At 50.0% G+C, this 12,000-nt stretch overlaps 1 protein-coding gene across 5 annotated transcripts in view; it reads left to right on the top strand.

Annotated features, from left to right (window-relative positions):
• Positions 1-11,217, top strand: part of slc4a2b (solute carrier family 4 member 2b) — a 34,326-nt gene extending 23,109 nt beyond the window's left edge. For 4 of the 5 annotated variants that reach the window (XM_047024281.1, XM_047024282.1, XM_047024283.1 and 1 more), the window contains 18 exons: positions 550-686; positions 1,292-1,381; positions 2,513-2,693; positions 2,916-3,051; positions 3,432-3,648; positions 3,743-3,848; positions 3,982-4,166; positions 4,295-4,508; positions 4,818-5,024; positions 5,159-5,307; positions 5,457-5,651; positions 6,194-6,427; positions 6,600-6,689; positions 6,796-6,962; positions 7,201-7,454; positions 7,588-7,757; positions 7,968-8,141; positions 8,356-11,217. In XM_047024281.1, coding sequence (XP_046880237.1) covers positions 550-686; positions 1,292-1,381; positions 2,513-2,693; positions 2,916-3,051; positions 3,432-3,648; positions 3,743-3,848; positions 3,982-4,166; positions 4,295-4,508; positions 4,818-5,024; positions 5,159-5,307; positions 5,457-5,651; positions 6,194-6,427; positions 6,600-6,689; positions 6,796-6,962; positions 7,201-7,454; positions 7,588-7,757; positions 7,968-8,141; positions 8,356-8,436 — 2,987 coding nt within the window. In that variant the 3' untranslated portion in view covers positions 8,437-11,217. The remainder of the gene's footprint in view (positions 1-549; positions 687-1,291; positions 1,382-2,512; positions 2,694-2,915; positions 3,052-3,431; positions 3,649-3,742; positions 3,849-3,981; positions 4,167-4,294; positions 4,509-4,817; positions 5,025-5,158; positions 5,308-5,456; positions 5,652-6,193; positions 6,428-6,599; positions 6,690-6,795; positions 6,963-7,200; positions 7,455-7,587; positions 7,758-7,967; positions 8,142-8,355) is intronic. The other variant, XM_047024285.1, reaches the window with a different exon arrangement.
• Positions 11,218-12,000: the final 783 nt, after the last annotated feature.

Below are 12,000 nucleotides of genomic sequence, written 5' to 3'. Positions count from 1 at the left end.
CGGTCACTGTTTTCCTCGGTAACACAACAGGTTTAAAAGGCTCTTTTGTTGAATTGTTGGTTGTTTTCATGTGTGGGTCGATTGAGATTGATGCTGGCTGGGCCTCTCAGCCAGTTGAGGTCCTGGTCTTTCATAGTTAAACGATTCATCCTCCTACCTTCCCATTGTGCTATGAGCTGTGGTCCCCACCCCTGTCCCCTGTCCCCACCCCTGTCAGGAGCACCTGTTACTGGCCAGCCTGCCTGTGTCCTTGGTGTGCAGCCAGCATGGTAACTCTACCCCCCCCCCCCCTTCTGCCCTGCTATAAGCCTGGAGGAACAAAGCCAGTGGCCTGGCCGCTGTGACTCTGAGCCTTGTGATCTGATCTGGGGACCAGGAAGCTGGGGTCACCCCCTCTGTCGGCCCCCTTAACTTCTGACCTGACTTGTATACATGTAGTTGATCGATACTTTGTGTTGCTATGGGGCTATACCTGGATTTGTTCTTTTCTCTTCCCTGTCTCACTCTCTCTTTCCTCGGCTGCCTCTCCCCCTTCTCTCTCTCCTCCAGGCCACCGTTTTGAGGATGTCCCCGGCATGCGTAGACACCTGGTCAGGAAGAGCACCAAGGGCCAAGTGGTGCACGTCAGCAAGGACCACAAGGAGCCCAGCATGCGAAGCCGCAAGCAGGACCACACCCCACACGAGGTGAGCCTCAGACCCACCCCTCTCATCTGCTGCTGGTGCGCCACCAACCACACATCAAATGCACGTTGAGATGTGCTCCTTCGTCCAATTGTTTTTTGAGGTTCGGGTGAGGTTGAAGAATTCTTGTTGATTTTTATCTTGATGTATTTTAAATATTTTCATAATTCCATTTAAATCAAAATCCCGATTCAGTACTCCTCTGAACGTGGAGTACCCTGGGAAATATTTTCCAGTGAGACACTCCCTGATTGGTGTTCACCCATCTCCCTCTGTGACTCTAGTGGATGAGGCAGGGGGCAGGACCCAATTAAAAATGAATGAATGAATGAGTTCTTTCCTTTCACACACCCCAAAGAAAGAACTTTGGTAACCAGACACTGGGTGCTCCTGAGAGGTGGAGCCATGTTTTATTAACACACCCACACACACACACACACACACACACACTGGCCCCCAGCAGCCAGGTACACAACAGGTTCCTCAGAGGGTAGAGGAGTGTGTGTGTGTGTGTGTGTGTGTATGAAAGACAGAGAGAGGCATGAGGATCTCCTTCTCTCTCAGTCGGCTGTGTTTGAACCCTCTCCTGCCCCCTCTCGCTCCTCCAGCCGGTACCGGTGGTTCTGTACCGCTCGGCTTCCCGGCCTAACGGCGTCATGCTGCTTGACTTCTCCAGCCATATGGCCCGCCACCAGAAGGTTTGACGAGTGTGTGTGTGTGTGTGATAGGGCGTGCGAGCATGTGTTGGAGTTGGCATGGCAGTGAGAGGAGGTCCATCTGACCAGGTTGTTGTGATTCCTGCTGACTGACTGGCATGGGGTTCAAGGGTCGGGCATTAACCCACCTCCTACTGGAGTGCTGTGAGAGGTTTGAAAAACACGATTGTCTGACCTGAGTGATGGCTGTGCTGGTTTAGAAGATGCAAGCTTTGTGATGCCACAGAAACAAGAAAATATAATATATATTAATAAGCTGCTTAATAGATGTGTTGATGTATCTACTGAGACTGTAGTATTGACTGTTCACCAGCCTGTTTTGAAACTATTATAGATGCTGATCAGTTGTTTACTGAGTCACGGATATCCAGTATTGGTACTGTATGGTGACTGTATTGGTACTGTATGGTGGCTGTATTGGTACTGTATGGTGACTGTATTGGTACTGTATGGTGGCTGTATTGGTACTGTATGGTGGCTGTATTGGTACTGTATGGTGACTGTATTGGTACTGTATGGTGGCTGTATTGGTACTGTATGGTGGCTGTATTGGTACTGTATGGTGACTGTATTGGTACTGTATGGTGACTGTATTGGTACTGTATGGTGGCTGTATTGGTACTGTATGGTGGCTGTATTGGTACTGTATGGTGGCTGTATTGGTACTGTATGGTGGCTGTATAGGTACTGTATGGTGACTGTATTGGTACTGTATGGTGGCTGTATTGGTACTGTATGGTGGCTGTATTGGTACTGTATGGTGGCTGTATTGGTACTGTATGGTGACTGTATTGGTACTGTATGGTGGCTGTATTGGTACTGTATGGTGGCTGTATTGGTACATTTGAAACCCGCCCTGTGTGTGTGCATGGGTTTTCAGAAGTGAAGATTCCAATCATTGATGTGTTGCACTGACAAACTTACTTCCAAACAAAGGAACTTACAGAGGAACCACATCTGAGAAGGCAGAACATCAGACCAACTTCAAGTGGACAGCTACACTTTCAAGATTTGACTGATTGTGCATGCTGGTCTAACCTCTACTGTCGCAGTTACCTCAGCCTCACCTGTGTGTGTGTGTGTGTGCCTGTGTGTGTGCGCGTGTTCCTGCAGGTGTTTGTGGAGCTGAACGAGCTGATCATGGATAAGAACCAGGAGATGCAGTGGAGAGAGACGGCTCGCTGGATCAAGTTTGAGGAGGACGTGGAGGAGGAGACGGAGCGCTGGGGGAAGCCCCACGTGGCCTCGCTCTCCTTCAGGAGCCTGCTGGAGCTCCGCAAGACCATCTCCCACGGTGAGAGGGAGGGCTGGAGGATGGGAGGGAGGGCTGGAGGGAGGGAGGGAGGATAGGGAGGGAGGGAGGGAGGATAGGGAGGGAGGGATGGAGGGATGGAGGGAGGGCGCTTGCATGTGTATAAGAGTGTGTGAGCCTGGCCCGCCCTGACCCCAGCCTGCTCCCCGCCCTGACCCCGGCCTGCTCCCCGCCCTGACCCCGGCCTGCTCCCTACCCTCCCAGGCGCGGTGCTGCTGGACCTGGACCAGAAGAGCCTCCCTGGCATCGCCCACCAGGTGGTGGAGCAGATGATCATCTCAGACCAGATCAAGGCTGAGGACCGCGCCAACGTGCTGCGTGCCCTGCTCCTCAAACACAGGTGACCCCCCCACTTCATGAATTCAGGCTCGCTCACATGCCCCCTGTTCATCGGCAGCACAGAGCTGTGGAGCGCCTGCTTTTGCTCTCTGTCTGTTTGCACATCTCACCCTGCCTCGGTCTCTTCCCCCCCTCCACCCTGTCTCCCCCCCCCCCCCTCCTCTATTGCTTATTATTTTGTAAATTTAGGAGGTCTATTGTACTATATGTTAGTTTGTCGTAGGTGTAAACTGTTCTGAGTACTTATGTCATGTCATGCCAGGTTTCTTTGCGTTGTCTTGTCCTAAGAATTTCAGTGCCCAGTCTGACCCTGTGTTGGTCTGTGTACCTGACAATAAAAGACTTGAACTCTCTCTTCCTCCCCCTCCACCTCCCTCCCAGCCATCCGAGTGATGAGAAGGAGCACAGCAGTCCCTTCCCCAGGAACATTTCAGCGGCCAGCCTGGGCAGCCTGATGGTCCACCACCACAGCACCAACCACATCTCCCAGGCCGAGCCCTCCGTCACCGAGCCCCTCATGAGCACCACCAGCAACGGGGCGGACACCGACACCCACATCGACATGGACAACAAGAACGAGCTGCAGGTGCCTCTTCAGGTCCGTACTGGTGCTCAACACTTAACCGGACATCACTTTTGTCGAGCTACTTCAAGAGCCGGAGTTAACCGTGTGTGTGTGCGTGTGTGTGCAGAAGGAGAGTATTCCAAACATCGGAATGCACAGGTCCAAGTCTAAGCACGAGCTCAAGCTGCTGGAGAAGATTCCGGAGAATGCCGAGGCCACAGTTGTCCTTGTGGGTGAGTCTACCCTCTGGTAATGAAGATGATGATGAAGTTCACGTCTTCCTTTCACCAGAGCCCCTTTCCATTTGAAGTAACTCTCCTGCTCCTCCTCAAGCTCTTCCTCCTCTTCCTCCTCTTCCTGCTGCAGGCAGTGTGGACTTCCTGGAGCAGCCCACCATGGCGTTTGTGCGTCTGCAGGAGGCAGTGGAGCTGGCCTCTGTCCTGGAGGTCCCTGTGCCTGTCAGGTTCCTGTTCGTCCTGCTTGGACCCCCCAGCACCAGCATGGACTACCATCAGATCGGACGCTCCATCTCCACTCTCATGTCTGACAAGGTCTGGATCCTCGTCTTTTTCCTCTTTGTTCTTTCTCGAACACTTCCACACGGCGACCCCATTGGCCCTGTGTGTTAAATTTAAAAGAATCTGCTCCCTCTCCTCTCCTTCCTCCTCCTCCCCTGCAGCACTTCCACGAGTGTGCCTACCTGGCCGACGACCGGCAGGACCTGCTCAACGCCATCAACAGCTTCCTGGACTGCTCCATCGTGCTGCCGCCCTCTGAGATGGGCGGGGAGGAGCTGCTGCGCTCCGTGGCCACCTTCCAGAGGGAGATGCTGCGCAAGAGGGAGGAGCAGGAAGGCAGGCTGGCCAAAGAGCCCCAGAGCCCAGAGGACAAGGGTGAGGGAGGGGAGGGGAGGAGAGGGGGGGGGGGAGGGGGAGGGGGGGGGGGGGGGAAGAGGGGAGGTGGGGGGGAGGGGGGGGGAAGAGGGGAGGGGGGGGGGAGAGGGGAGGGGGGGGGGAGGGGGAGGGGATGGAGAGGGAGAGGGAGGAAGAAGAAAGAGAATGGAAAGGTTACCAACCTTTCAGTGGGAGGGAGGGAGGTAAGGACTTAAATAATACATATATATAAAAATAGAAAAACAAAGGATGAAAACTGAATAAAAGCACGTTCTCTCAAAGCTATATCCTGTGATGTATGTGTTCCAGAATCCCTCCTCACGCCCTTCAAGCCGTCCGACGACCCCCTGCAGCGTACAGGACGCCCCTTCGGAGGCCTGATCCGGGACGCGCGCCGCCGCTACCCCAAGTACGTCAGCGACTTCAAGGACGCGCTGAACGCCCAGTGCATGGCGGCGGTCATCTTCATCTACTTCGCTGCCCTCTCTCCTGCCATCACGTTCGGGGGGCTTCTGGGTAGGTAGATCCCCAAGTGCTTTCCTGTGAACGAACGCAGGCGGGAGACAAATGTCGTCTAAAGTCTTTACAGAGGGCTGACGTTAGGAGGATATGTAGGGTTGGTAGTCATGTGACATTGTGTCTTTCGAAAGGTGAGAAGACTGAGGGGCTGATCGGCGTGTCTGAGCTAATCATCGCCACGGCGACGCAGGGCGTCTTCTTCTGTCTCCTGGGCGCCAATCCCCTCCTGGTCGTGGGCTTCTCAGGACCCCTGCTGGTCTTCGAAAAGGCCTTCTACTCTGTGAGTGTGCCGGGGGTGTCATGTGACGTTTGAAACACGTCACTGTGCCTTTAGTGATGCTGATCTGAGGTACCTTGTTACCAAACTGATGTCGTGGCATGCTGTACAGTGTGTTCAACTATTGAGTGTGTGTGTGTGTCCCATCACAGTTCTGTAAAGGGAACGAGATCGAGTACCTGACAGGCAGGGTGTGGATCGGCTTCTGGCTCATCATCATCGTGGTTCTCATGGTGGCCTTCGAGGGCAGCTTCCTGGTCCGCTTTGTCTCCCGCTTCACCCAGGAGATCTTCTCCTTCCTCATCTCCCTCATCTTTATCTACGAGACCTTCTCCAAGCTTGGCAAGGTACCCAGGATCTTAACGTGACCTTGAAACCTTACTAACAATTGTTCGATCTCCCTGAGATCTCCCTCCTTTATTTTTATGTACATTATTTTCTATTTAAGGTATTCCTTTTTTTAGCTGTTGTATTATAATAGCAGTGTTGGTAGCTGATTGACGCAAAGTGACTTTTCTTTGGACAGCACCCAAAAGCTGGGGTCAGAAGGAGGACGTTTTCCTTGCAAATGAGTTCTAAAATCTGCTGTGATTGAGTCACCCTGATCTGGGAACAAAGTAGAATGGATTGGGGAGTCAAACTTTGATCCGGGCTTAATGATTTGAAGAAATGCCCCTATGTTTAGAGCTCTTTTCACTCCGACTTAAGAAGGGATTTTCCTATGGATTAATCTCTTCTTCCCAGGAACAGGTTTGTGTGGGAGTTAGAAAGTATGATGTCTGCACTACTAATCCCTCTGAAGCCTTAAGCGAACGTGTGTGTGTACATAGCAATGTCCTAAGTGCGTGATCGATGCTCCAACATGAACTCTCTCTGTGTCGCTGGGCAGATCTTCATGGAGCACCCGCTGCAGCGCTGTTCCCTTGCCAACGGCACAGCGGGAGGCGGCGTGGCAGAGAACGTCACCGTGGATACGGAGCTCGGTAACGGCACGGCAACGGTGCCGGTAAAGATCCAGGGACAGCCCAACACAGCTCTGCTGTCTCTGGTGCTCATGTCCGGAACCTTCTTCATCGCCTTCTACCTGCGCAAGTTCAAAAACAGTGCCTTCTTCCCAGGCAGGGTAAGAAGCAGGTGAACTAGGAGGAGAGGGAGACACACACAGAATGAATGACTTCTATTATGCCTGGTGCAGATGAGAGCATTATGGTCTGTGCACGATGGTTATCAGCAGGTTAGTGTTATGGTCTGTAAGGGAGCCTGTCTGTGCTCACCCCTGCTCCTGTGTTCCTCAGCTGCGCAGGGTGATAGGAGACTTTGGGGTCCCCATCGCCATCCTCCTCATGGTGCTGATGGACTACAGTATCCAGGACACCTACACTCAGGTGTGACACACCAGACCTGCTCCAATCACACACCGCGTAGCATTCTCACTGAGCAAAACTCGCTAACTCCTCCGTGATTTCCCCCCTCCCCCCTGCCCCGGTGTAGAAATTGAGCGTCCCCAGTGGGTTCTCGGTGACCAGCCCGGACAAGCGGGGCTGGGTGGTGAACCCGCTGGGCTCTAAGGGGCAGTTCCCCATCTGGATGATGTTCGGCAGCCTTCTGCCCGCCCTCCTCGTCTTCATCCTCATCTTCATGGAGACCCAGATCACCTCGTGAGTGTCCCTGCAGCGCCCACACACACACCTTACACGTACCATGTGTCCTTTCCATTCCACAAGCACTGGAGACATTTCGTAATTGTAGTGGGCTTGTATGGGACAAGCCTAGACCGTATAAAATGATTGATTTAGGATCTAATATGTGTTCTTGTTGCTTTCTCCCCCATCTCTCCTTCTACCTCTCCTTTTCTTTAACTCTCTCTCTCCCCCCCCCCCCTCTCCCTGTCTCCAGACTGATAGTGAGTAAGAAGGAGCGGATGTTGGTGAAGGGTTCTGGGTTCCACCTGGACCTGATGATTATCGTCGTGCTGGGCGGGACCTCGGCCCTGTTCGGCCTGCCCTGGATGGCGGCCGCCACCGTCCGCTCCGTCACCCACGCCAACGCCCTCACTGTCATGAGCAAGGCCGTCGCCCCTGGCGACAAGCCCCGTATCCAGGAAGTGAAGGAGCAGAGGGTCACGGGGCTACTGGTGGCTGTGCTAGTGGGTAGGTGTCAGGGCTGTAGGACTTTGAACCGCGGTAGGATTTAGAACGTTATCCTGTTCTTTGTTTTCGAAAGTTTAGCGTTGTCCTTATAACTGTCGCTGTCTCTTCTCTCTCTCTCCCCCCCCTCCCCCAGGTATGTCCATCGTCATTGGAGACCTCCTGCGTCAGATCCCCATCGCCGTGCTGTTCGGCATCTTCCTCTACATGGGCGTGATGTCACTCAACGGCATCCAGCTGACGGAGCGTATGATGCTGCTGTTGATGCCCCCCAAGTACCACCCCGACCACACCTACGTCCGCAAGGTGAGCACCACCCCAAACACACCTACGGCGAACAAGGTCGCCGCACATTTTTACACTGACGTGTGGCTGTGTGTGTGTGTGGGTGGGTGGTCTTACTAAGGAAAACACAACAAAAGCTGTTAGTACGGTTCCAGTCCAAGTCCTCCTCTCCTCTTCAGTGTTTCCTCGTCGCTCCAGTCAGTCCCTGATCCTCTGTGTCTCTGTCTCCAGGTGCGGACCCTGCGGATGCACCTGTTCACGCTGATCCAGCTGCTGTGTCTGGCAGCACTGTGGGCCGTCATGTCCACCGTGGCCTCGCTGGCCTTCCCCTTCGTCCTCATCCTCACCGTCCCTGTCAAGATGTTCCTGCTGCCGCGCATCTTCTCCAACAGGGAGATGCAGTGTGTAAGTCCAGCCACCAGGGGGCGCTCTGGGGCCACTTGTAAACACCTGTGGCTGCTTAAGGAGAGATGCCCATCGAGTTCTGCTTTCCTGTTTTGTCTTTACGTTTCTTCTGATGTATTGGTTTGTTATTACAAAGGCATTTGCACACCTGTCGAAAAGTCCATATTTGCAGTTTGCAGGTCATAACATTGATACAAACGCTCTGTTCTTCCAGCTGGATGCAGACGAGGCTGAGCCCACCTTCGATGAGAGGGAGGGCCAGGACGAGTACACAGAGATGCACATGCCTGTGTGACCCGCCCCTGAACCAAGCATATCCTTTCCTTAGTGGCCACACCTACCTGCCAACACTACCAGCCAATGACCAGCACAGAACTAACAGCTGCCCCCAGAACAAGATACACCACCCCTGGAATCTGACCCTCCTCTGTATGGTTTTGTTGGCCCCTTGCCTCCATTGCTGTCATATCAATATCAGAAGGGGGGATTGCATTACTCAGCACACCCAACAAGCTTATTCGCTGTTGCAGTCACATGACCTGGGTTTGGTTCTGCTTCAAGACAAAAGCAGGATGGGTTCACTGCTCTGGGCGATGGGGGTGCACCATGCGCATCCCAATCCTCTGGACTCCTAACATAACAAACAGCACTTTGGGGCACACAGGTTGAAACAGAAAAGACCAACACAAACAGCAATTCTCCATTGGAAGATTTGCAATGTTAAGTTATATAATCAAATATTTGAGTAGGTTAGCCATTCTTAACATTTCAGGGGAGGACAATCTCCCGTCATATCTGAAGGCTATGGGGATAGCAAGGTCCAAGTCGATTCTGATAACAGTGTATGGTTTGTAGTTTTCAACCCTGAAAGGTTGCTCTGATTCACATTGAATATGTGGAGGAATATGTGGGGTACATTCCTGGATTCAATATATTTAACATATTGAGCTTTTCATGTCTGTTGCTTTATTTGTGTACTTGTTTGAGTTCACCAAGCGCCTTATAAAGGAATCAATAGCTGTGCTGGGAGACATTCCCTCTGTCTGTCTTGTTTTAGAATGCTGCTCAGTCAAGTGCAAATCTACGCTCTCCGCACTTTTTAAATGACACCGAAGTGGGTCATTTCACATTAAATCATTTAAGTATAGATATAATCGTTTTTTGTGTGACTTCATGAAAATGTTTTCATGGCCCCATGAAAATGTCAAAAGTTAGGATTGTTTTATATATGTACATCTATCAATTACAAAGTGGAAACCTCTTCTTTTTTTAATTGAGTTTCAAGCACGCCTGTTTTGAATTCACCTTCCTTCAATAGAGCCCAATTGCATGCTTGGCTGTTACTTGCATAGACTGAATCTCACCAGCAGAGTGCAAGCCTATGAAACTAATAAATTGTTGTACCCATTGCTTTCAGAAGTGCAATTCAATTGTTCCAGGGGTTTATTCTTTTCCCATACTGATACATTGAAGATTCTTTAAATGGTTCCTGAAGTGCCCTAAGGTCAAGGCTATGGTCAGCTGCAGGTACACTTGTAGCTTCCCTCTTGTGTAGTACATCTCAAAAGCAAATTACACACTAGTCAAAGTGATCCATTGCCACATTGACCTGTCATATTTTTTCTAGTGTTGTGCGGTTTGTCACTTCAGTAGACGCATGCCATCTCCTACTGAATCCCTATGAAGGTCAAAACACTGTTCAATTACTCTGTTTGTTGGGGAGAGCACTAATTTATTTGATTCTTTTCATGTGCAGTGTTCAGTTTTATTCTTTGCCAAACGTCAGTTTGGCAAAGAATCTCACCTTTCATCTCACCTTTCATCTCACCTTTGTTTTATGTGAGGTAGGCTGTTGGGTTTAGCCTATAGCTTCATTTTTTTTTCTTGCGACATTCCACATTTTATCATAAGCTAATTGTTTTATTTATCTCGCTACATTTTATGGATAATTATTGATACCTGTTGGTTAGAAACCATGTGTAGTAGAACATTACTTGTAAACAGATCAATCATGTCCATGTCGACCAAGTTGAAAATAATTCTATGTAGACAATCTCATTGTGCATTACCCATATGACAGAATTTAGGTTGTTGAAATGTATTATTTTATGAATATACAAGGCTGGAGAATCTGTTTATGAATGTACAAATTTGACCTGACTAAACAGTTTTTACTGTTTGAATACTGGACAAGAGACATCCCTTCCCCCCCCCCCTCTGTGTGTTTCTCTTTCACCTTCCAGCCCCCTCCCTCCATGTTGCCTGGTCTCTGTCATGTCAATGTGCCTGTGGGTTGTGCTTTACAGGCAATCTCAAGTGCCACTGGTCACACGTGTGTGACACGTGTGACCAGATACACTTCTGCCTCCAATCAGAGGTCAACTTTAGATGTGTGCGTTTGAGTGATGCTGCGTCGAACTGCTTTGTCTCGTACGTTACTGTCTCTGCTCTATCTGTACTGTCTGTCTGTAGAATAACACTCACTAGGGTTAGTGTCATACGTTACTGTGTGTGCTTTATCTGTACTATCTGCCTGAAGAATAACACTCAGTAGGGTTACTCTCATACGTTACTGTCTCTGCTCTATCTGTACTGTCTGTCTGTAGAATAACACTCAGTAGGGTTAGTGTCATACGTTACTGTGTGTGCTTTATCTGTACTATCTGCCTGTAGAATAACACTCAGTAGGGTTTGCATTTTTTTTTTTTTTAAGATGCCACTCTGTCTCCTGTTTGTACCAGGAATGGCGTTATCACCTGTGATCTGGGTGTAGAAGGACTGTGTTAAACTTGTTTATCGTGACCATTGTCAGATAAGAGCAGGAAGGGGGATTTGGGGAGGAGGAGTGGATGTGTGGAATGAATATTTGAGTATTTGGCTGTGTATGATGGATAGAAAGATGGATGGATGGAGGGAGGGAATCCAGTCTTCTCGACTGTGTCCAATGCTACAGAGCCTGACTGAAACACCGACACAGCACACTAAACTGGAGTTCCATTTGAAAAGCAATTCAAATGTTCCTTGTACATAGTTCAAATATCAATGGCAAATAAAGATAATTTTCTATTTAACATCATCTTTGTTGTGATTTTCTACCTACATTTTGATTACATCTAGTCAATAAAAAATGGCAGTGTTGAATCTTAATAAAAATCTAATAAAAAAAAAAAGGGATCAAAGCTTAAGCAAAAATAGTACAATGTCCTCAGTGTTGTGAAACCCCTCAACAGGCCAAAAAACAAGAAAGACAAACATCGTCTGTCTACTTGACTGCTGACAAGACTGTTTGTCTCTAGTTAATGTTTTGCCAGGGGGTGTGGAGTGGGTGGGATTCTGAAAGATCCACTCTGTGTGCTCCAGACAGACAGAGAGGAAGATGGCGGCCTCCCTGGTACAGCTGCTGCTGCTGGTCACTGCTGGAATCCTGCTGAGCTCCACCGAGGCTCAAGAGGCCTACAACAGGCTGCCAGACGGCTACAGGAGAGGAGTGGACCTGGCGCTGAAACAACTGAACTCTTTCGATGGAGTCCAACACCATTTTAATTACTTCAAGAGTCTCCTCAAATCCAACATTGAGGTACTGTATGGTCTGTCTCTGCTGGGTGCTGAAAAGGTTTGTCTCTAACCACTGATACCTCTACAGTGCCCAGAGGTTTGTCTCTACTGACAGTTAGCTAGTGTTTACACAGTCTTTTTGGAGACCCCTTGCCAAAAGTAAACAATGGAACATTTCAGTACTGAAACTCGAGGAATGTAGTTCATGTAACTGTTCTGGCACTGCACTGTGGGTTTGTAAGAGGAATGATGAGATGTGCTTGTTTTTCTGTCTTTCTCCAGCCTGGATTCGATGTGAGTTACA

The sequence above is a fragment of the Hypomesus transpacificus genome, chromosome 8 (genome assembly GCF_021917145.1).
Source record: "Hypomesus transpacificus isolate Combined female chromosome 8, fHypTra1, whole genome shotgun sequence".
Classification (NCBI taxonomy): domain Eukaryota; kingdom Metazoa; phylum Chordata; class Actinopteri; order Osmeriformes; family Osmeridae; genus Hypomesus; species Hypomesus transpacificus.
The sequence above is the reverse complement of the archived record's forward strand: the minus strand, read 5'-3'. Positions and strand labels throughout refer to the sequence as shown.